Below are 21,567 nucleotides of genomic sequence, written 5' to 3' on the forward strand. Positions count from 1 at the left end.
CTCACTCTCTCTCTCTCTCTCTCTTTCTCTCCCTCTCTCTCTCCCCTGGCTCTCTAACCCTTTCCTGCTTTCTCTCTCTCTCTCTCTCCCTCATTCTCCTTTTCGCTCCCGCTCCCCCTTTTCTCTTTCTGTCTGTGTCACTTTACCTCTCCTGTTTCCTTAGGCAGATTTGTGATCACATTTCTAACACAAACAAAGGGGACCTTTAACCAGATGTGGCCTGGTATGCAGTAGTACATCTCAGTGATAACTGCACTGATTGAAATATCACTTGGGCCTGTGCTTGTGTGTATACATCTCTCTCTCTCTCTCTCTATCGCTCTCTCTCTCCATCACTCTCTCTTTCTTTCTTTTCTTAGGCCTCTGTCTTTCCTTAGGCCTCTCTCTCTTTCTCTCTCTCTGCCTTTCCTTAGGCCTCTATCTATTCTATCTCTCTCTCTCTCTATCTCTCTCTCTATCTGTCTCTCTCTGTCTGTCCTTAGGTCTCTCTTTCTCCCTCCATTTGTGTCTGTGTGTGAATAAAAGCATGTGGAAACTGGAAGGAGAGAAACAGAGCGAGTGAGATAGACAGTATGCAAGATAGACACTGATCTTGCCAGTGTATGAGCACCATGAGCTAACACTGATCTTGCCAGTGTATGAGCACCATGAGCTAACACTGATCTTGCCAGTGTATGAGCACCATTAGCTTCCTTTGCCATCATATCCTCATACATGAATCTGTGAGAAGTGAGCACACTTCCGCGAAGGCCCAGATAAATTCCTCTCGAGTAGCGACTGGATGGCGTAAGCAGTCCTCTGCCTGGCCAGCGACTTTCTGCTAACGTGCGTCGCTCCCTCCCCCACTGAAGACCCGCTATTGTGAAAGAAAACAATCCCCCATGCAACAGCCGCCCCACGGGTCACAGGGCAAGCCTTGCCCTAAGACCGCCAGAGCAATGCTACCTCTCTTTCGCTCTCTCTCTCACACACACACACACTCACACTCGCACTCAGATCACCCAGAATCCAATGATTCTCAAGTACATCACATTCATCCAAATGCCACACATAAACCAAACATGATTGTTTTCACGACAATAAACTCATTCATGAACTTGATATTTCATAAATAACTGCTCTGATTTTAAAACACACTTTAGCTATTGTTTTGAGTGGCATTGCCCATTCAACTGTATATTATCACAGTGCGAGATTAATAAACCACAGTGTGCAGAGAAAAGAGGGCATTTAGAGTTGAGTTGATCTTGTAAATGTGATTCATATGGGTATTCAATGAATCTGTGTGAATGAGGACAGTGTTGCCTTTGACCGCCCTCGAACCGCAACTTGCGGCAATCGCAACTTAAAGGAATCACAAATGAAAGCGCAATTGACTGGAGTCACAGAACTGACAGAAAAGCTAAGCAATAAAAGTTTACAAAATAGATATACATGCTAACGGGGTGTCAGATCAGATAGTGATTCTACACCCACTCAAAACTATAGAATGCTTTAAAAATATAACAACAATAAAACAATGAAAAATATTAGAACTATTTTGGTGGTGTAACAAACACAATCAATAATGTAGCAGCTCGACAAGGCATTTAAGATGGCAAAAAATTTTGAAAAATATCACTTCCCTTCTTCCTTGAAGTTTCCCCATACATGCATCAAACGAGCAATCTGGATTAAACTTGCTCTTAGCAGATGTGCACTCTTCCTCGCAGGTCTCATCCATAAAACGGAATACCTAGTCAGCCGATCTGTGCACATCCCATGGGTTTTCCAGAAACTCCCACTTTTCCAATGAGCCTCTCAAGAATACATATGCATAAGTAGGAAAAACGCAACTACTCATTGTGTGCTCCTGCTTCCTGTTTTGGAATGTGCAGTCAGGTTGTACATACCACGCCACGGTTGTGGTGAAATATTAATGGCGCTAACATGTAACATGTTAGTACATCTGCCCCTGACATGGAGAGAGGCCTGGGAAAAATATCGGCCATCCAAGCCACTGTGTAAATCATGATTGAAAAAGTGTACGCCGTTTCGTTTACGTACAATAATATCTGTATTGTTAATGTGCTTTTGATTACATTGGTCATGTACATGCAATTATGTTTGTGTTGAAATTGATGCATGTGTATGTCTGTGTGTGTTTCGATGTGTGAGTGAGTGGGATACATACCGTAAATGGTCAGGCAGACCGTGCTGCTCTTGGTTCCGTCTGGGTACGTGTGGAACTCACAGGAGTAGCACCCCTCGTCCTCCACGTGCACAGGCCTCAGAGACAGCTCAGAGTCTGCCAGGGAGGACGAGACCGTCGCCCTGTCCTGGTACTCCTCCTTGGTCTCGGGCTCTCCCTCCGGGACGAAGGACACCACGTCTTGCCACTCCACCGGCGGCCCTGCCAACCTCCTCCTCCACAGCACCTGCTGCACCTTCTCCGGCAGGCCGAAGTGGCAGTTGAGGGTCGCCATCTTACCACTCACCGCCGTCTTGTTGCCACCGTGGGTCACGACCCCTGAGGCGAGAAAGAAAACAGGTCAACAGAGAAGGAGTATCTGTAGACAGAGAGTGGATGACTGAGAGAAGAGAGAACTAGGAAGAGGTGTGAAAAATGAACGATGGAGGAACCATGGCAAGAAATAAAAAAACAGGATAAAGGGATAAAAGGGAAGACGCTTTAAAGAAACACTATGCAACAATTATACCTCAGGATTAGGGTTAGGATACGCATTTTTACCTTAAAAAAAACAGCTTGAAAAAAATTGGGGCGCTACAATGTCTTTTAATATGGAGAATCACCTCCATGCCATTGCCATACCAGGGTCCATAGGCATATAACTTCGTTCTGTAGTTTTGCCTGTGGCAGCCTGACTTGTTTACGTTCTGCCGAACTAGTAAGTAGCTTATTTGCCGTCTTGCTTTGTCTTGTGTTGCACTTGCTTGATGTTTGACTGTGTTAGGACAGTCGTTGAGTAACTAGTTTGTCGTAATGTCGAAGTCAGCACATTTCAAGAGATTTCGTTAGTTTTAGCTGCTAGCATACCGTTAGCGAATAGCTATTGATCCGTTGTGCTGCTTTAAGTACTCATGACTTTCTACACCTGATCTAATACTAGGTGGGAACATGCCAGAGGCCCTGCAATATGTGTAAAATTAGTGCTGTATCCAGAAAAAAAAACATCTTGATGAAAAAAATTAAGTGGGAGAAGTGACAGATATGCAGAATGTGACATGAGATATATTAGATTGCAGGAAAATGGTTAAATTGAGAGCAGCTGCGCCAAAGACAAACAAGACAGAAATACACTAAGGGAGCCCTCCTGACGGAGATATTTTTGCAAAAAGCCACGGGGATGGCCAGACACAATAGAGGGAGGGAATGCATAAACAGTGAGAGATGGAGAGAGAAAGAGACAGAGGGATAGAGAGAAGACGATAAGTAAACTTGCTGCCTGAGAATCGAACCCGTGACTTGATGACTGACGAAGCTCACAACCATCTGGGCTACAGCAAGTCAAACTAAAAAGTTGATTTACGGCAAGTGAAACTGAGAGAACAAGAGATGGAGGGCTCTACTTTCATTGTGGGCAATGAACAAAGTCTGTCGCACATAAACTAAAGCTCATGTGGCATGTGGGAGTATTGACCCACCCACCCAGGACTATACTTGCTGCCCGTCAATTAAATTAGGGCCCAAAGATATGAAAAATGGAGAGGTTTTATGAGCTACTGAGTGATTCTGGCCTGTTGCCTGTGGTTCCAGATGGTTCCCGTTTCACAGACAACGGTTCCTGACCGAGGTCTATATCACTAAGGAAACATCCATTATGATGGCCGGGTTAAGCATTTAAGTTCCTCCCACACGCTCTCTGTGAATGTGACTGGGGACACCAAATCACTGTGTGAACCTGTGGTTCTTCTCGTAATGATCAGGATTACCATGGGAACAATAAATCATCAGTAGGGTAAGACATACCCGCCTATACTTAAACTGGTGCTGATTAAATCAGGGAGCTAGGCACTTACTGTGCAGCTGAGTGTCTTTCAGCACATAGATCAAGAGCAAAGCACAGCCTTTGTTCCACATTTGGAATTGTACAATATGTCTTCAGACATGTTTCTCTCAGCCAAAACAGCCACGCCTCTGCCTGACACACTCTCTGTCTAGAATACCAGATAATATAAAGGTCATGTAAAGGTTTTTAAGCTATCCGGGACAGCATGCGCCTTTAAAAAAAAAAATATATGTAATAAATGTAAACCTAACTCAATAAAAGGTCAAATTTAGCATTAATTTGGAAATATCTTTATAGTTTTGTCAACAATGTCTTGATACAAATCAGTTCTTCACAAAGGCCCCACTAGGTAACACCTACAAATCCTCATGCATGTACTTTCCTCTGCCAGTTTCCATCAGCAGCCAGCTCACCTGTGACCGTGAGGCAAGTGGTCCCCTCTTTGGCGCCGGAGGGGTAGACGTCAAAGGTGCAGGTGTAGCACCCCTCGTCACGGTAACTGACGCGCTTGATGCTGATTTGGCTGGAGTCCCCTGGGGAGGAGACCAGCTCCACGTGCTGCTGCCCGCTCACAGTGTCCTTGCGGCCGGGCTGGTAGGCGATCAACGTCTGGTTCTTGGAATCCAACCAGCGCACCTGTGTCACAGAGTCGCCCGCGCCCTTCTTCACCAGCGTGCAGCTCAGCGTGAAGGGCTTGCCCACCACCGCCTCCACCCGCGCTGTCGCTGAAACCCTGCCTGATTGATAATAACATAACTGAATAACACAGTTTACCACAGCAACACAACACGCACACAGCATGGCAGCTCAGTCAATCACAGCTCACCATAGCAACACAACACGCGCACAGCAAGGCAGCTCAGTCAATCACAGCTCACAATAGCAACACAACACGCGCACAGCAAGGCAGCTCAGTCAATCACAGTTCACCATAGCAACACAACAGGCACAGCAACACAGCTCAGTCAATCAGAGCTCACTGATAACATGGTAGCAGAAACATTTGAGCAGTGGGTCTCTACAACAGCCAACAAAGTTACTTAAATTTCCAAAAAACGTCACAGACAAACATCACACAATCATCAAAGTGCTTCAATTTGCCCTCTGCAAGTGAAATATTAATCTATCAGTTTGGCGAATCCACAACTTGATGCTCAATATCCATTGAATATGTCCATGAAAGTGGTTGGGAAAGGTGTGAAATGACAGAAAATCTCTCATCACAGAGCTGTCGACAGATGAATTGCTCCTCCCCACCTACACAGGCAACTCCCGATCAGCCATCACAATTCCAGTGCGATGCACAAAGTTACATAGTAAAAATTACATATTTGAATTGAAATCATTGGTTTCATTTCACATTTCACAGGTAGTTTATCAGCGCACCTTCAAGTCTGGACACCAGTGTCACAGAGACACACAGCTGTAAGCATCTCACTAGTGTCACGTCCAGCATCTTTACCTGCAGACACACAAACCATTGCATTGCTCTTAAACGGGACATCAATACAATACATCTATGGCTGTATGCTATTGGTCATCATCGACTTCCTATGGTATATAACAAGGTGAGATTATCAACTCACAATCCAGTACGACTCTTCTGTAGCAAAGGTAGCGGTACCCCCCCTGATCAATTTCAGACCTGCTTCATCGTACAGTTCCACTCTTTCCTGTGAAAGAGCAGGAAAGAGTCTTTAAAAGTCTGTATGTTGGAAACAGAGGTGATCCAGGTGGCTACACAGAGAAGTGTCAACATTCAAATCATGTGAGTGACACACATCTCTATAACTGATAAGGTGATATAAACCAGTCAAGTTAATATTATTAAACTTATTGTTTAGGCTTTGACTACTGTAGTTAAGACTATATTGATAACGTTGCAGATACATCAGAGAGATATGCCTCACTGAGACAGAGGCTATCTGGCTGTTTTATATTTATCCTGACATGGTTCCTAAGACGACAGAGTCTTTACAGCTGGGATACACACTGCAAAGCCCCTGACGCAAAATGTCGCAAAAGTGGGTTCCCACCCAGCAAAACAATTATAATAATACAATTTAGCGTTGAAGAGAAACCTGTTTTTTTTTTGTCATTTTCGGTTTTTAACCCCCACTTTTCAAACACAAAGTACTATATTATTTCCAAATAGAAAGATGATATCAACAAAGGCTCTTTTACTCGAGTTTGGTCAGATAGTTTTAGAGTAGCGAATGGAAAGATAAGCAAGAGGAAATCAATGTTCACACTAATACACTTAAGAGAATGTGCCTGAGGGGTTCGGTGACACATCTGTTAATAAACTTTCTAGGATTATCGGATATTCATAGCATACTGTATGTTTCCAGAAGGATTGCAAATAAAATATTTCTTCCACAAACTGCTATGTCAAGTATAAAACGATAAACGTCTAGCGGCAGGATAGCACAGACCAGAAAAACCTACATACTCACAGACGATTGACAGCAATGATTTTGCATTTGAAATCAGTGATTACATTAGTCTTATTCTACTATCCTGCTAGTAGATGGAACTTCACTTTTCCTTTAGTTATTAAACCGACTTTTGTTTAGAGGAGACAAAGAAAAAGTAGGCTATTGGAAAAACAGATCAGAAGTTCTCGCTATGACAATTGTCCAACACCGGCCGACTTACCTCCCGCTTGCGCACCCACTCAGTCCAACGGCAGAGGCGGAATGCGGGCAGCAAGTGTTCGTGATTTGGGCTGTCCCACAGTAAACAGATGGATCAAGCGTCAAGGGACCAACTGACGATTATACAGCAATGGCGCACCCTAGTGGGCAGTTGATGACGATTTCAGTTGTCTAATGACGGATGACACAAGCACATATTCCTTGAACCTTGACCTTAGACATAAACATGGCTATAGGAACAAAGTGACAAGAATTAGGCCCTTACATTTTTTCAGGGATATGATCCAGAACAGGACGGTTCTTCTTTTATTTTTTGTATCATTGCAACTTTGACCTTAAATAGTTTCTTGAAAACAATAAATTGTTAACTACATAACAGTGTGTAGGGTTTTTCAATTAAAGAATTGTTCATAGTAAAAGGTATTGTCCGTGATACTGGTCAAAAGGTTGTTGACATTTGAGCTCAATGGCGAATCAAATTACACTCCTTCCTTCCATGCTCCTGAAGCAACATGTTGATTGGCTGGAAGTGAGTGAAGCTCAGTCCGAACCACTGTGCTTGTTTCCTATTTACAAAGCCAGACTGTGTGATAACACCAGAGTGTGTTTTTTAGCGCACATACAGAATGGACAGCGAGAGGACCGTGAGGAGCAACTCACTTTAAATAGGTTCCTTCCTAAAAAGTTCCTTCCCTTTGCTGTTTATCCATCCAGTTGTTGGTGTTCATAGAAAAAGTTAGGTCTCTCAAACGAGGTCCTGGAGATATAACAACACCAATGTTTCAGAAGTTGCATGCAAAAGTCCTTATCCAGCATCAGTCGTCCCGGCCTTGCAGACCCATTCTCAAATCTTCAGTGTTGAACCTGAGCGGCTCTTTTGGCCTGGGATTACATTAGCATAAATTGCTTCATCTGCAATGACAACAAAAAAAAGCTGCGTTTAAGGCTTTAAGAATCCTTGTACGTATCGAGCTGCAGTTTGACTAAGATAAAGCAATTCATTATCATTTGGTGAAACAAATATGAACATGACACACGACCTTTGACCTTTCTGCATCTGTAAATAACCAGAGGTAATATGGCCACAAGAATCACTGCTATTGCCACCGGACATGCGATGGAAGCTGTCTTGAGGGAGGTCCACTGCCCCTCAGCATCTGGACTCTGAGCTAAAGGAAGTGATGGTGCAGAGTGAACTCAATGGTTTTGGTCTGTACTTTCTCTCTCCATCACTCACACACACACACACACACACACACACACACACACACACACACACACACACACACACACACACACACACACACACACACACACACACACACACACACACACACACACACACACACACACACACACACACACACACAGAGCTTTACAACGTGAACTCATTGGCAGTCATTTCCCAAAAGATTTACTAGTCCCTTCACTTTACCTTTTGCATTTAGTCATTTGACTGACACTTTTGTCCAAAGCAGTTGAGAAGTGATGAAAATAGCAAATTTCGAGGACAAAGTGCCATGAAAAAATATATTTTCTTCATGGGAAGTGAGTGTTGGATAGGGTAGTTAAAACAGGAGGTAAGGAAGTCTTACTGGCTGTAGAGTTCATCTCCATCGTCTTCTCTATGCCTTTGTGTAACAATAAAAATGCAGAATTACTTTCTCTATTTCTGTAATACAATGTCCAACACAAATACACACAAAGAAAACTTGAATATGCAGAATCATATTAAACGTTGAAAGAAACTCAACTGATATTGTGTGTCTGAACTTGAAGGTTAACTGTTTGTTTCTGAATGCTGCCATCTGAAAAATAAAAGCGACACATATAGTGCCCAGCATCCTCAAAGTGGGCATCTTCAAGCACCAGGGACCCGTTTTCTGTAAACTTGAATCTTTTATCCGGAGTCAGAACTATCCAACTGTCTCCTGTGCTAAACATAGCCAGCAGCCTGGTGTTGTTCTGCAAATTGAATGTCCACTCAATTTTGGTGAATTTCAGGTCACTGGTAACACTCAGGGGGATTACAACGTCTGTCCCTTCGAACACTGCGATGGTCTTGAGTGAAGAGGAAAATGATTCTGCAATGTACAGCACATTTAAGACATGAATTTACAAATGACCAGCAATTCTTGCATTTGAAAAATAAATGTTTGTCTTTTGTTTTGGCATGAGTTGCATTGGCTACACTACATTCACATTGTTTTTCAATTAAACATTGGGTATTTTTTCCTTTTGCCTTCTATTTTAGAAATACTGCTGAAAAACATATCTTTACAGGAACACATTTTACATGGAGTTAAAGAGGGGTTAATGAAAAGCACAATGGCAGTACGACCTGCATCTGCATCAGCCTTTGCGGTTACATGCAGCACATATACGAACAGCGCATTCATACTGCTGCAAATACTTCCTGTAGAGATGTGGTCAGCAAAACCCCCCACTTACACTGTCTCAAAGTGTGACCAAACTCCACATTATACTGTGTTTTGTTAATCTATCATTTAAGTAGATTATTATTATTTATCTGCACTTCAATTATTATTTGCCTGAAGGAACTCACTGAGCAAGTAAGGAATACATCTATTTATGCTCATCATATATACAGTGATGTAGTCCAGGGTATACGCAGTATACATAGGAGTACACCCACTTATTTTACAGTCAGCATTGCGTATACCCACTTCTCAAAACAGGGCGTTTGTTAAGAGTACACCCACTTCTCCAGGGACCACTACACCACTGATTATATATGTGCACTCAGTCTGATTGAACCCATTAACATGCACTGCATGGCATTCTGCCCTAAGAGTGGAGCTACAGCTAGATCTTAATCGTTAGTTAGCTACTCCACTGTCACAAGTTCCTAACGCAGCTTTTGATCAGGACATTGATCAGCAAGTCAGCATCGAATAGACTGAAGACTCACCTGAGATCCCGACAAACGGTAGAGCCAGGAGAAGAAGGCCCTGACACCACGGCATTCTGAAAAAAGCCACTGCTGATCTGTTTTTTAATGTGAATGGCTGTGTAAACGTGTGAGGCCTGTATAGTGAGTGGAGAGTAAATGCAGAGCACTAGTTGTCTTCCAAGTGGCTATAGAGAGTACACTGCATATGGTGAGGGTCATACCACATCCCTGAGGGCAATTGAAAAAAGGTGTCAGTTTCAGACAAAAGCGGTGCGGTGGTTTCCCGTAGACCCCCCCCCCCCCCCTGCTTCCTGTTGAGACGCAGCAGCTATCAACCACTAATGGCCATCACACAGAACATGTGAAATACCATTTCCACATCAGGAATTGAAACAGTCAGCAAAAGATATCAACTACATGTTAATATCTTAGACTAATCCGATTGTTAATTCTAAACCAACTGCAGCCTACAGTGAGGGCAGAGACAAGAGCACTAGTGAGACTTGAGAGATTGTAAGATTCTATGTCGTGTGCTTCAAACTAAGATAAATGAAAGATGGCAATAGATGTTGCAATCTGTTCGTTTATGTCTTTGTAGTTAGCACACTGAAGGCTAATGGCCATGGGTTCCTTTAGCAAATATTATTCTGGGGGGTTGGGTCCAGTTATACTGAAAATAAGAATTGAGGTTATAATCGATCCTAGAAGCTTTGACAGTTTTGTTCAAAAGGAGAAAACACACCCTGAGAGTGCAGTGCAGTGCAGCAGGTGTACACAATCCTGAGAGTGCAGTGCAGCAGGTGTACACACTCTGGGAGTGTAGTGATGCAGGTGTACACACTCTGGGAGTGTAGTGATGCAGGTGTACACACTCTGAGAGTGCAGTGCAGCAGGTGTACACACTCTGGGAGTGCAGTGATGCAGGTGTACACAATCCTGAGAGTGCAGTGCAGCAGGTGTACACACTCTGGGAGTGCAGTGATGCAGGTGTACACACTCTGGGAGTGCAGTGATGCAGGTGTACACACTCTGAGAGTGCAGTGCAGCAGGTGTACACACTCTGGGAGTGCAGTGCAGCAGGTGTACACACCTTGGGAGTGCAGTGCAGAAGGTGTAGCCTACACACTCTGAGAGTGCAGTGCAGCAGGTGTACACACTCTGGTGTCCAGTTTGGGTCAGTGCTTCTCACAGCACAGGTTATTCCAGAACAGGGCCAGAAAGATCTACAGCCAACGAGGTGTGTGTGTTTGTGTGGGAGAGAGACAGAGCGTGTGGGGGGGTGTTTGCATATCTGAAAATATTTTCAGTGTTTCTGTAAACTGATAAGCTCAGCCCCAGGCCTTTTGATCATGTCATCATGTTGAAGTGAACATCTAGCAGCCATGTGACCTGTAACTCACATACAAAAAAACAAAGAAGTGTCGCAATGAAATGGAAAGTATTTAATTGCTTACTGCAAAGGACTTATAACCTCTTTCTTTCTAACTCCTATATGAATGGCCTTTCCTAAACCGCATGTAACAGTTTTTCTTAAGCCTATGTAAATATGCTCCTCGGATAAGATAGTGGTAGCCGGCATACTTGTGGATTTCCTGGAGAGTGCATTGAAATGGAGCAGGGCAGCATGAAGACGTGTCTGATAAGCCACTTCCTCACCAAAACCAATAATAACACTCCTCTCGCAGGGCCTGACTCATAGTCACATAGTTAACACCAGCACCTGCGGATCTCCATTTTACCTAAACGTCATGTTTAATCAACAGCACTAGCATTTGGATTACAACTTTCATCAGTCACTTCATTTATTAGGGTTAGGGTCAGATGGGGCTCATCATGATCGCTATGCATTGACTTAAGTTTATACAAAATATTGACAGTAAAATGCAAAAGTTGTATGATCAAATCAACAGCATGGACCATGTGTGACATACGTCTATGTTGTAATGCCCTGGAGCACAATGCATAGTTGTTTATTGCTCTCCTAGAGAATAGGCCCCTGTGATGGCATGCCCGGACATCAATGACACGCATGGGTCTGCTCTGGTCTGAGCACACAGAGGTCATTGTGCTTCTCCTTGGAGAATTTGGATAGGATCTTTCCACCCTGGTTGCCCCGGGCGATTACCCACCTGAAGATGTGTGTTTATGATACTTCCTGGAGTGTATAGATTGGACGGGGTTTCTGTTGGTGGTGTTTGGACAGTTATGCAAATTACAGTATAATAAAGGTACCCAGGGAAAGGTCAGTGAAAAGGATGACAGGGGATTTGTGGCAAAGAGTATGAGTTGTCATGACTGTCTCTACAAACATCAGCCTGTCTCATGAGACACGAGACAGCAGCAATATTATATTAATATGATTGCAATATTCTGTGTGTTTGGGTGTGTGCAACTCTAACGTGCCAGTGCATGGGCATATGTGTATGTGCACTAGATTGTGTATTAAATATACGTGTGTGTTTGTGTGTTTGTGTATCAGTAGCATCTGAATGTGTGTGTTTCTGTGTGTGTGTGTGTGTGTGTGTGTGTGTGTGTGTGTGTGTGTGTGTGTGTGTGTGTGTGTGAGTGTGAGTGTGGAGTGAAAGAGACAGAGAGAGTGTGTGTGTGAGAGATGATCTGACAGAGAGAGAGAGAGAGAGAGAGTCCGAAAGATGATCTGAGAGATACAGAGACATAGAGAAAGAAAGAGAGAGAGTGAGAGAGAGGTAGAGAGAGCAACGTGTATGTGCGCCTCTGCACGCTGATGCAAACGACCGCACACAGGAAATAAGTGCAAAGCACAAGCTTGCCTTTGTTGTGCACTTGCTCTTGCCCTGCCTCTTTCTGTCTCTCTCTCTCTGTCACTACCCTGCCATGTGCCAGTGACTCTCTCTTACTCCCACTCCACTCGACTCTTCCCTCTCTAAATCTCTCCCATCTGGGACCTGCTACCCTACTCTCTCCTACCCTCCCTTCTTCTCTGTGTTCCCCTCTAATGCGGCTATTGACCAGCCCTGGATCAGCAAGTTTCGGAAGAGATCGACCCACAGACTGAGGGGAAGCTGCCACTCTCGCCGCTCACGAGGACCGTTGCTAAGGGCCTGCTGTCACCGCGGGACCACGACCTGTGACCTCTGGCTCGTGGATGCACTTCAAGTCTTGGCAACGGCACACTAGACAACGGGGATTATGGGCAACCTCATATGTGGTGCTGGACGGTAAGAAACACCTCACTTCTTACGGATGAGAGGATATTGAACAGTGTTCATTATACAGTGTTTTGAAGAATGTTACATTTATGCAACCTCTCTGTAAGGTGTATGGTAGGAGTGCACATCCTGCTGGGGGGTGAACTGTAGCTTTAGTTAACCACATCAACGTTTGCAGGCCTGATAAGATGTAGGGTATAGATGCAGGGAGTGTGGTCTCGACAGTCTTGATGATGCATGCCTTGCCATAGTATGACATTACTTTCAAGTGTGCCTTGTGACATCAATTCAGTCAATATAATAATTATAACAATATTTTAATTATCCTTATGGCAAGACAAATCCTAGACAAAATTGTGTGGCACCATTATTTGGCTGTAAGTGTTTGCGGACCGAAAGGAATAGCAGTATATCTTCTTAATTTCTAAGTTGAATATGACCTATTTTATATACATGCCGGCCAAGCTTCACAAAATAATCCAGTAATCTCACCAAAAAAAGTCAAACCGATTAAACCAGAGTTACACAACAAGACTGTCCCTCGACAAAAATAAAGAGGCCATCTGACCTTTGTTTGTTTCTTTTCTTTTAAAGAAAAAAGACATCAGAAGCCAAAAATGAATCTGGTAAGATTGAATTCACTTCTTGACCGTGCAGGGGTTTATGTGGCGTTTGTGTATAATGCAAGATGGATTCTGTGTGATGAAATACTCAATAGAAAATGTTTGATTACTTACATACATACATACATACATACATGCTTAGATTTCTTCTTTCTTTCCACCCCCTAGGCACCACAAATGCAGACAACACAGGCAAGGACACGGTGAGTACAATCTGTTACCCTGTGGTATGCCATAGTATAAAGCGATTGATGTTTTGATCATTAGGCAGTGCATTGTTCAGAGACTGAGATATGCATGTGGAATCATTTCTAGGTGTATCTTGAGGTGTACCTGTTCCCTAGTTTTGTATAAGTATCTTTTATTCAATATGCATATCGGGCTCACTCATCATGCATATCAGACGTGAGAGAGACCGGTCTCCCTCCCAGACTGTAGTCGACGATAGAGAAGCAAAGTTTCACACAAGGTTTATGTAGGTTGAAGTAAGCGTTCTCTGACGCCAAACCACTGTGTCTGCAGAGATAACCACATGGTGGGTTTCCCATGTCCGAGGTCATCTTGTATGCTTTGAGCCTAATTCAACAAAAACAAAACATTGACGAAGGAAGGTGCCCACTTCACAACCCCAATGACATTTCCATGAAGGTGTCTTTGTTGTTGTTTTAGCTCAGTATTGGTATGATGGTTGTAGTGCTAGTCATTTCTTCGAACGCCTCTGCAGGATTTTGCTGAACAGCAGTATTAAACTGTTTTTGTTGAAGTATCCTGATATCAAAGCCAGTCCTAGATAACAGTTGATCAACTGAGAATTAACAAGGTACAAGTGCAGTTTTTGAGAGGTAGTTGATGAAGCTGAGGCTGACACAGGCATCCAAGAGGAGCCAACTGTTCACGTTATCTGACTGGGCCAGACAGCCAGCTGCCACCGATAGCATATGAATGCTAAATCAGCCCTACCACAGATTTCTCTGGTGACGTATCTTGAGAGTAGAGGCTCTTATGATAATGTTGGCATATACAGTAAAAGACAAAGAGAAGCGTATTTCTCAAGAACTTTCTACACACAAAGTCAGTTGCTTTGACTCTCAAATAGCAATGTTCGGTGGATGCCAAGGCAACAGCCATTCTGTTCAAGCTGTTTAAAGGCATAACTTAACATGTAGCATAAACTCATAGATTCATACACATTACTAAACTTAATGCAAAGTGATTGGTACAGTTGTTTCTGGTGATCAAAGTCAATGTCCTCTTGGCGAGCTCATAATCATGACCTACTACACAAGTTGAGGTTAAATTGGTGTTAGTGTCGGTTAAATGTCGAATAGGTCGTCAATACTTGCTAGCTACGTCATAGAATGCGTGTATTACAGTATTACATTCCGCTACTTCATTGGTCAAACTGCATTTGCTTGCCGATTATTTAACCCACATTAGAGACTGATTTCACTAACACTGATATTTGAATGTATTGAGAAAGATTGTTTTGATTATTTTCAAAGGTCTCATGCAGCGACATGACTCAAATGTCAAAAATGTAAAAAAACTAAAAACATGTCGGAAAAAAACGTTGCAGGTGCAGAGCTACGGGGAGATAAAGATAGAGAGAGTTTTGGTCTTGTGGTAAGAGGCGATTCTAATCAGTGTTGCAGGCTGCTCTACTGAAAGCACCAATGTCGACTAAACATATCGCTGCAATATGAGACTCATAAAAGCTCCTGTGTCTGTCTGTGCTGGTTAACCAGGGGTTATTTTCATCTGATTTTCATAACTGCTTGACTACAAATAAACACATTTGCATGATGTCAATATTGCAGAGGTGTATACTGATACTGATCCGGCATGGAACTTTTGACCTTCTGTAGATATCTGATTTTTAATTTCCATATCAACTATATCTATCAAACTGAAATAGCTGCAGTGTTACAGTGCACTCAGTATCACAAACTTACATATCATCGTTTATTTGGTTGTTGTTGGGTTTTTTTCACGGCAGCAAGGGGCAGTGCCAAAGGAGGAAGTCCTCTATGCAACAATTGACCATGGCAACGGCAAGCCAGCAGGGAATGTGATGAGGATCGTGGAGGGAGATGACTGTGACTATGCTGTCGTCAACATCCCCTCTGAGGACAAGCTGTCAATCAAAGAGGAATGCTCTGATGACTATGTGCTAATGGGTTGAGCTTATGGAGGCCCGATAGGGACACAAAGCTTCATAGGTGAAGGGCTTAACCAGGTTGCACACTTCACTACTGACAAACATCGAGATATGTGTGGCGAATGTATGTTGGTATATTAGGCCAATAGAATTGCTTATTGTATAAGGAAAGGTTTGGTTTTGGTCGGTACTTTCACTCTCCATCCCACACACACACATAAACACACACACACACACACACACCACACACACACACACACACACACGTACACACACATAAACACACACACGCACGCACACACACACACACACACAAACACACACACACAGACAGAGCTTTACAGAGGTGTATGCATGTGGACTATGGGATATACACAAGAAAACAAACATTTAGCGATGCAGATATCTACACATCTACTGTACACGTGTATATTTACTGCACAACTTTTTTGCATATAAAGAAGCATCAGAGCATTTGTCGTACCTTTTTTCATTTTTAAACTGAGATATAAATGTATATATGAACATTTTGCATTTTTTCTGTTTAATTTATTTACATCCAAATGTTCGCCTTTTTGAAGTTTTGATATGTGCACTTTGTCTTTGTCATTATATTGAAGTTTGTTTATGTGTGTTCGTTTTGTTTGTTTCGGATACAGAAATATAATACCAGTATGTGTGTTCACACAAAATCTAATGAATGACTTGATGTGAACAGAGTTTAATGTAGTTTTTTGAATCAATAAACAGCAAATATATCTCTGAGCTCTCTTTTGCCACTTGAAGCACACTTCTAAAGATAGTAAAACAGCTCTCTTTATATTGCAAGCTCATTGGTCATTGAGAGGGATGTGTGGATTTCTTTCTGTTGGAGCCCTTTGAACAGGGTGTCTTGTTTCTTGACTACAGTAAAGTCCTTAGCTTCCATTTTGCTCAACACAAATCTTGCACCTTCCTCTGCTAAGAAAATGCAAAATTGTACGCAGAGGAAACTGAAAGAGTAAAGATCTGGAGTATCACAGGAACAAATATGTGTATAATTTGTTTCATTGCGTTTCGTTTATTTTAAGGCACATGTATGTGCTGACAGCAGTAACAATTACCACACTTAGTACAATGATCGATGACAGAGTGATGAATAATGTGAATGAACCTGCCAGAAGAAAAAAAGACAGAGACTACATAAATCCCACATATTACATTCCACACAAAAAAAAACTCTTGTCGTAGTATCACAAAATCTTTAGCTTATTAGTATTATTTTGAGATTAACCAATTATAATTTCCTTCGGCCATTTCCACTAAATTATTCATTGACATATATTTTTCATATTTATTTGCAACATCAATCATATCATTATTCACAAACACAGGTGATGGCTTCCTTAAAACAATCTAATCATTGGAAGAGTCCTCACCATCAGTCATCTCCATGACAACAGAATGCTTATGGGTCCAGGAGGCGTGACTGGCCACACAGGTCAGGGTGCCCCGGGTGATGTCATCAGGCAGGAGCAGCCAGCTCTCCACGGTGACGGTTCCATCTGTGTTGGGCGTTGACCTCTCAGTGACCTGAGGGGACCCCAACTTCTCCTCCCAGGACACTGTGGCCTCTGGTTTCCCCCGGGCAGCAGAACAGACAGCAAACCGCTGACCACCATCATGCTCTATTCTGGTGGAGAGGACAGGGGGGACTGTAGGCACACAGGAAGAAGGAAGCGTGATAAATTACTAATTACAGATGGCAAATGGACTTCATTAATCACTTCCCTATTCTGAGAGTGTAACGTGCTATAACTATCCATGCAAGGCCCATTCATCGGTTTTTAGGAGACATTAGATCTTGCAAGAACACTCTCACATATAACCAAAAGAAGCTAGTCTTGAATCAGGTACCATCGGATTCCTGTTTGCTTATTCACACCCTGTATGTCTGCTACTGAACATTTAAAACATTATAATATATATATATATATATACAGTACTGTGCAAAAGTTTTAGGCAGGTGTGAAAAAATGCTATGAATTAAGAATGCTTTGAAAAATGTAAACAATAAATGTTAATTTTGTATCCATTTACATGGTAAGACTGAGCAAAGCAACAAGACACAACGTAGTTATACTGCATCAGCAGGGTCTCTCCCAGACAAAGATTTCAAAGCAGACAGGGGTTTCAAAATGTGCAGTTCAAGCTCTTTTGAAGAAGACATTGAGGATCGTAGACACAGTGGTCAGCCAAGGAAACTTAATGCAGCTGATGAAAAACACATCAAGCTTATTTACCTTCGAAATCGGAAGATTTCAAGCAGTGGCATCAGGTCAGAACTGGCAGAAACCAGTGGTACCCAGGTTCAGACATTTACTGTCAGGGGAAGTCTGGCCAGAAGTGGTCTTCATGGAAAAGTTGCAGCCAAAAAGCTCTACCCCGACAAGGAAACAAGGCCAAGTGACTGAACTAAGCACGAAAACATAGAAACTGGGGTGCAGAAACATGGCAGAAGGTGCTCTGGACTGATGAGTCAAAATTAGAAATATTTGGCTGTAGAAGAAGGCAGTTTGTTCGCCAAAGGGCTGGAGAGAGGTACAATAATGAGAGTCTGCAGGCAACAGTGAAGCATGGTAGAGGTTCCTTTCCAGTTTGGGGCTGCATTTCTGCATGTGGAGTTGGAGATTTGGTCAGGATGAATGGTGTCCTCAATGCTGAGAAATACAGGCAGATACTAATCCATCATGCAATACCATCAGGGAGGCGTATGATTGGCACCAAATGTATTCTGCAGCAGGAACATAACCCCAAACATACAGCCAATGTCATTAACAACTATCTTCAGCTTAAAGAAGAACAGAGAGTCCTGCAAGTGATGGTATGACCCCCACAGAGCCCTGATCTCTACGTCATCGAGTCTGTCTGGGTTTACATGAATGGACAGAAGAATTTTAGGAAGCCTACATCCACAGAAGATCTGTAGTTAGTTCTCCAAGATGTTTGGAACAATTTACCAGACGAGTTCCTTCAAAAACTGTGCGCAAGTGTATCTGGAAGAATTGATGCTATTTTGAAGGCAAAGGGTGGTCACAATATTGATTTCATTTAGAAATGTCTTCTGTTCCTTCACTGCATTTTGTTAATTTATGAAGAATTGATGAAAATAAACTGTTAACACTTCCATTTTTGAAAGCATTCTTAGTTTACAGCATTTTTTCACACCTGCCTAAAACTTTTGCACAGTACCGTATATATATATATTTGTGTCATTGTTGTCATTTGTGTCATTGTTTAATGCATACCCAGCACTCTCTAAACCCATTTCTTAAGATGCTTAATTTCTCACCTCTTGCAAAAACTGTAATGATGGCAACGTCAGCACCACCTCTGTAAACCTCTTCACATTTGTATGTCCCTTCATCTTTGATTTCGAAGTGAGGAATATACAGGTACAACTCCCCTTTCGTTGTGTTGCGGAGCGTCTTCCCTCCTGTGCAGTTATTATGCCTGGGATTTTTAGCAGCTTCACTTATAAGACAATGGACTCCATTGTTGTTTATTTTCCAGATATGATGAAGAGTATTATTCCACGTCTTATTGCTGCACCTTAAGTAAGCATCTTCGCCCTCCTCAAAATGTTTAATTCGTAGGGCTGGGGGAAAAACAACTCTTTTGTCTTGTTGTTTTGTGCACAATTTAAGGGTGGAAATGAAGAGGACATGACTTACCTAAGAGCTCAGGGACCTCTGAATCATTTTGCTGTTCTAAAGGGGGTAGAGGAAAGTGAGGGGTAGAGGAAAGTTTCACATGCAGACATTATACATAACATACAGACAATATAATACATAGGCGGTATAATGTGACTTCTGAAGCTGCTTGTGTACTTCTAAAGATCGAAACTATAGAATTATTAACGTTTATTTTATTTTATTAACTATTATTATCTTGCAGACAAACCTCTCACCACATTGCATTATCTGTTAATGGTTATTTAGATGTAATCTAACTTATGAAAGATTAGACCTACACCAGGTCATTACTAGTAGAAGGTAAATCTATTTAGAGCTGAGTGATTTGTTTTAAGGTTACACTGAAGATAGTGGCAGAAATATCATGACCGCATTAAAAGAAAATCCTTAATAAATCATTATTAGATTTAACATGTCCTTCCCAATGTCTCGGAAAAGCTACAGGCCAGTCGACATCACCTGCCTACTGTTCTCATACAGTAATAAAGCTGCATGACACTTTTTGGCAACCAATGAAGATTCTCTCACTATTTTCTAGTAAGCAGTGACTAAAATAAGCTATGCTGATTAATTTAGCTAGTTAGCCAGCTTAAACAAGTAAGCTAGCCACTTACCATAAATGGTTTATTGGTTGTCCGGTTAACCGTGATTACCATCTCAACACTAAGCCACACGCCACAAGTGCATATACTCATGTATCAGTAGCAGTGATGTATATGCATAGATGTTTACGTGTACATGCATCAGCAGTGGTGTAGTGGTCCTTGGAGAAGTGGGTATACTCTTAAAAAAATGTAAGCAGCCTCTACAGCACAAGATAAACGCACTGTTTTGAGAAGTGGGCATACTCAATGCTGACTGAAAAATAAGTTGGTGTACTCCATATAGCCTACCTGCGTATACCCTGGACTACACCACTGTGCATTAGTTGTTCACATGTCTCAGATGATCTTACAAAACTTTTAAAGTCTTTAAAGTAGGAAAAATGCACAGAAGGGCTTTGCAGCAGTGCCCACTCATTTAAGCATTCAAAGTCTGTGGTCAGTGCGTCAGTGAAAGGAGTAACATAAGCAAAGCCCTTTCATTTTTGTAAATTGTTAAAGTAAATGAAGTTTGCAGACAACCACATACATCAAGTCTACAGTCCTACTCTATCAAGATATATGAAACAGTGGCAGTTAATTACTGAAACAACATGCAAAAATAGTGAAAAGGTGGTTAATCAATTGAACTGCACTGAAATGTCACTGCGTTTACCAAGGAAGGCTAATGTAAAATAAATCTATTTCCACAAAGTCCCAGTTTGCCAAGGAAGGCTCATTTAAAATAAATCTATTTCCACAAAGTACCAAATTAACACACTGAAAGATATGAAAGGTAATATCAAACCTGTTGAGAAACTCGAGGAGGGAGACAACAAAGCCAATAAAGGTAGGGTTCGTATAATCCACCAAATCTCCATGTGTCAGAGCACTCTTATTGTATGGGGTTTCTTCTTTTGTGGTAGCCTAGAGCCAGACAGCCACACAGTCACCCCACTGTAGCATGCTCATGGATGGTCTAACCTGAAAGTGGCCAAAACTAATCCATCCACTTCTCTTGAATACACTTTAAAATATATAACATCCATCAGTTGATAGACCATCTGAATGGGCCTGGGTACAAATCTAGCTCACTTCACACTCGCACCTAAACATCTGTGTAGGCTACACCGAAAATGTAGGCTACCGACAACAGGAAATTGTTGCTCCCCACGTGTCTTGCATGACAGAGTTTGGTAGCAGTCGGCACTAGGTGTTAAAACCATAACCTTTCGTTCTTTCTTTCGGAGACTCTAAAGAAGAGCCAGAACAACACTTATAAGCCCCTGGTTGGCACTAGTCAGACCCCTGTCGGCATGTTTCCAGCAGTATTGAACATGTTGAATTGGCAGCGCAGCCTGTCAGAGAGATCACTCTGATAGGCAGTTAAGCGAAGTTAAAACTATCTCCAGCTCTCGACTCAGATTTGCCAGAGCCAATATATCCTCGACTCACGTAGTAGTTATAGGACGAAACCATCTGCGGTGAGCGAGAGCGGTGTGAAAAGGGAAAGCAAACGCTGCTTTGTTTACGATTTGGTATTTAGAGTTGTTTCTCTCATGCAAGCGCAGAATGTACGTGCATGTTGGAAGTTGGCTGTAGTCTTTGCGGTGTGTTCCAGTGTTTGTGCTACTTTTTGACCGCAACACAGGCGACGTGAGCCGATGAAAGTCAGCCTTTGTCGCCGCTAGTTTTCTGATGT

General features: G+C 42.4%; 2 protein-coding genes across 2 annotated transcripts in view; both read right to left on the reverse strand.

The window, feature by feature from the left end:
- LOC308365276 (OX-2 membrane glycoprotein) overlaps positions 1-6,692 on the reverse strand; it is an 18,415-nt gene extending 11,723 nt beyond the window's left edge. Inside the window, exons 1-5 of the mRNA XM_080838651.1 lie at positions 6,669-6,692; positions 5,597-5,683; positions 5,397-5,472; positions 4,424-4,747; positions 2,174-2,509 (exon numbers count right to left, since the gene is read on the reverse strand). Coding sequence (XP_080694777.1) covers positions 2,174-2,509; positions 4,424-4,747; positions 5,397-5,466 — 730 coding nt within the window. The 5' untranslated portion in view covers positions 5,467-5,472; positions 5,597-5,683; positions 6,669-6,692. The remainder of the gene's footprint in view (positions 1-2,173; positions 2,510-4,423; positions 4,748-5,396; positions 5,473-5,596; positions 5,684-6,668) is intronic.
- Positions 6,693-16,596: 9,904 nt separating this feature from the next.
- On the reverse strand, positions 16,597-20,746 carry LOC308365510 (uncharacterized protein; the record flags this gene model as incomplete). The annotated part of the gene is made up of 5 exons (XM_080838976.1): positions 16,597-16,703; positions 16,969-17,244; positions 18,882-19,187; positions 19,264-19,299; positions 20,674-20,746. The coding sequence occupies 5 exons, from the start codon at positions 20,744-20,746 to the stop codon at positions 16,597-16,599; spliced, it is 798 nt and encodes a 265-aa protein (XP_080695102.1).
- Positions 20,747-21,567: the final 821 nt, after the last annotated feature.

Source organism: Sprattus sprattus (genome assembly GCF_963457725.1).
Source record: "Sprattus sprattus genome assembly, chromosome: 5".
Lineage (NCBI taxonomy): Eukaryota > Metazoa > Chordata > Actinopteri > Clupeiformes > Clupeidae > Sprattus > Sprattus sprattus.